The sequence below is a fragment of the Anarrhichthys ocellatus genome, unplaced genomic scaffold (assembly GCF_004355925.1).
Source record: "Anarrhichthys ocellatus isolate YVR2014 unplaced genomic scaffold, GSC_Weel_1.0 scaffold3572, whole genome shotgun sequence".
NCBI lineage: Eukaryota > Metazoa > Chordata > Actinopteri > Perciformes > Anarhichadidae > Anarrhichthys > Anarrhichthys ocellatus.
Genome location: NW_022283546.1, coordinates 1 through 1,416, shown reverse-complemented (window position 1 = coordinate 1,416; position 1,416 = coordinate 1). Strand labels below are relative to the sequence as shown.

Sequence of the window (1,416 nt, the reverse complement as noted above, 5' to 3'; positions counted from 1 at the left end):
ATAGAGGATCAGGACTACACTGAGACTGGTTATTGAGGTGTTTGTGCTTCATCAGAGCTTCAGCGTCTACCTGCTCAACCTGCTGCTGGCCGACCTGCTGCTGCTGCTCGCGCTGCCCTTTAAGATCCTGAAGGATGCGGGCGCGGCGCCGTGGAGCCTCATGGTGTTTCACTGCCAGGCCAGCGCCGTCGTCATCTACATCAGCCTCTACGCATCCATCGTCTTCCTCGCCTTCATCATCATCGACCGCTACCTGCAGGTACAGCTGCACATGGGAACGCATCTTCATCACGGGGGGAGATGAAGATGGACCAACATTGGGTCGTCAGAAATAAACAACGCAAAAGAACTAGAAAGATATTCAGAATGACTAGAAAGAGACAAAAAAATTATTCAATATAAAGCTAACATACAACGACCACAAACGTTCAACGTTCCTGTGACTCTCGTCCTTATGTAGGAGGTCTGGGGGCCCTTTACACGACTTTGACCAGGGGCCCATTGTCCCTTTAATCCGTCCATGTCTCCTAATAACTAGAACCTGTACTGCAAATGTATCAATAAACTCAAGTTTTACAAAGTACTCTTCATCAATGGGGATTTCTTTAGTCATTAATAACATAATCTGAGCAAATTTGAGGGTTAAAACTTTCTGCATCAAAGGTGTGAATAGTCCTTGACTTGCTCTGCGTACATTTATCATTGGTGTAGCTACAGTGTGATGATGATGATGATGATGATGGTCTCCTGCAGGACAGCCACAGTCTGTGCTCTCTGCGGCTGCAGCAGGTCGGCTTCGCCCGGCTGCTGTCGCTGGTCGTCTGGTCCCTGGTGCTGCTCATCATGGTGCCCAACATGGTTCTGCCCGTCCAGCACGTACAGGTACTGTAGTACTACAGTAGTACTACAGTAGTACTACTGTAGTGGAAAAAACTTCTGTTACTATCACTACTTATGCTTCTACTAGAGCTACTTAATGTCGGGTTCCTGGTGATGGACGGATTACCGATCGGGCCGACAGAGTTTGAGTCTCTGTTTAAAGTTACTGCTAACATTAGCAACAAGCAGAGCTAGCACAGAGACGCTAAATGAACAGTTAACAAAAGAAACACAAAGGGATACTAAACGAGTCCGAAGAGACACAAAACGACCAAAAAGAGATGCAAAAACACAAGAAAGATGCAAAACGAATACAACGAGACAAAGAACAAATATAAAGAGATGCAAAACGACAAAAAATACACAAAAAATGAATACAAATAGATGCTAAACAACTACAAAGAAACAAAAAACACTCGGTTTGTTCTGGTTTCTTTGCTTAAAAATGAATTTAAAAAAGGGGCTAACAGAAAGACTTGTAGCCCAGGAGGAAGCTGCATTCTCTCTAATGTCCACCAGGGGGCGACTCCTCTGGTT

At 45.1% G+C, this 1,416-nt stretch overlaps 1 protein-coding gene across 2 annotated transcripts in view; it reads left to right on the top strand.

The window, feature by feature from the left end:
* LOC116379017 (probable G-protein coupled receptor 171) overlaps window positions 1–1,170 on the top strand; it is a 4,050-nt gene extending 2,880 nt beyond the window's left edge. For both annotated transcript variants that reach the window (XM_031840932.1, XM_031840931.1), the window contains exons 3-4: window positions 56–259; window positions 754–1,170. In XM_031840932.1, the coding sequence (XP_031696792.1) occupies window positions 56–259; window positions 754–891 (342 nt within the window). In that variant the 3' untranslated portion in view covers window positions 892–1,170. The remainder of the gene's footprint in view (window positions 1–55; window positions 260–753) is intronic.
* Window positions 1,171–1,416: the final 246 nt, after the last annotated feature.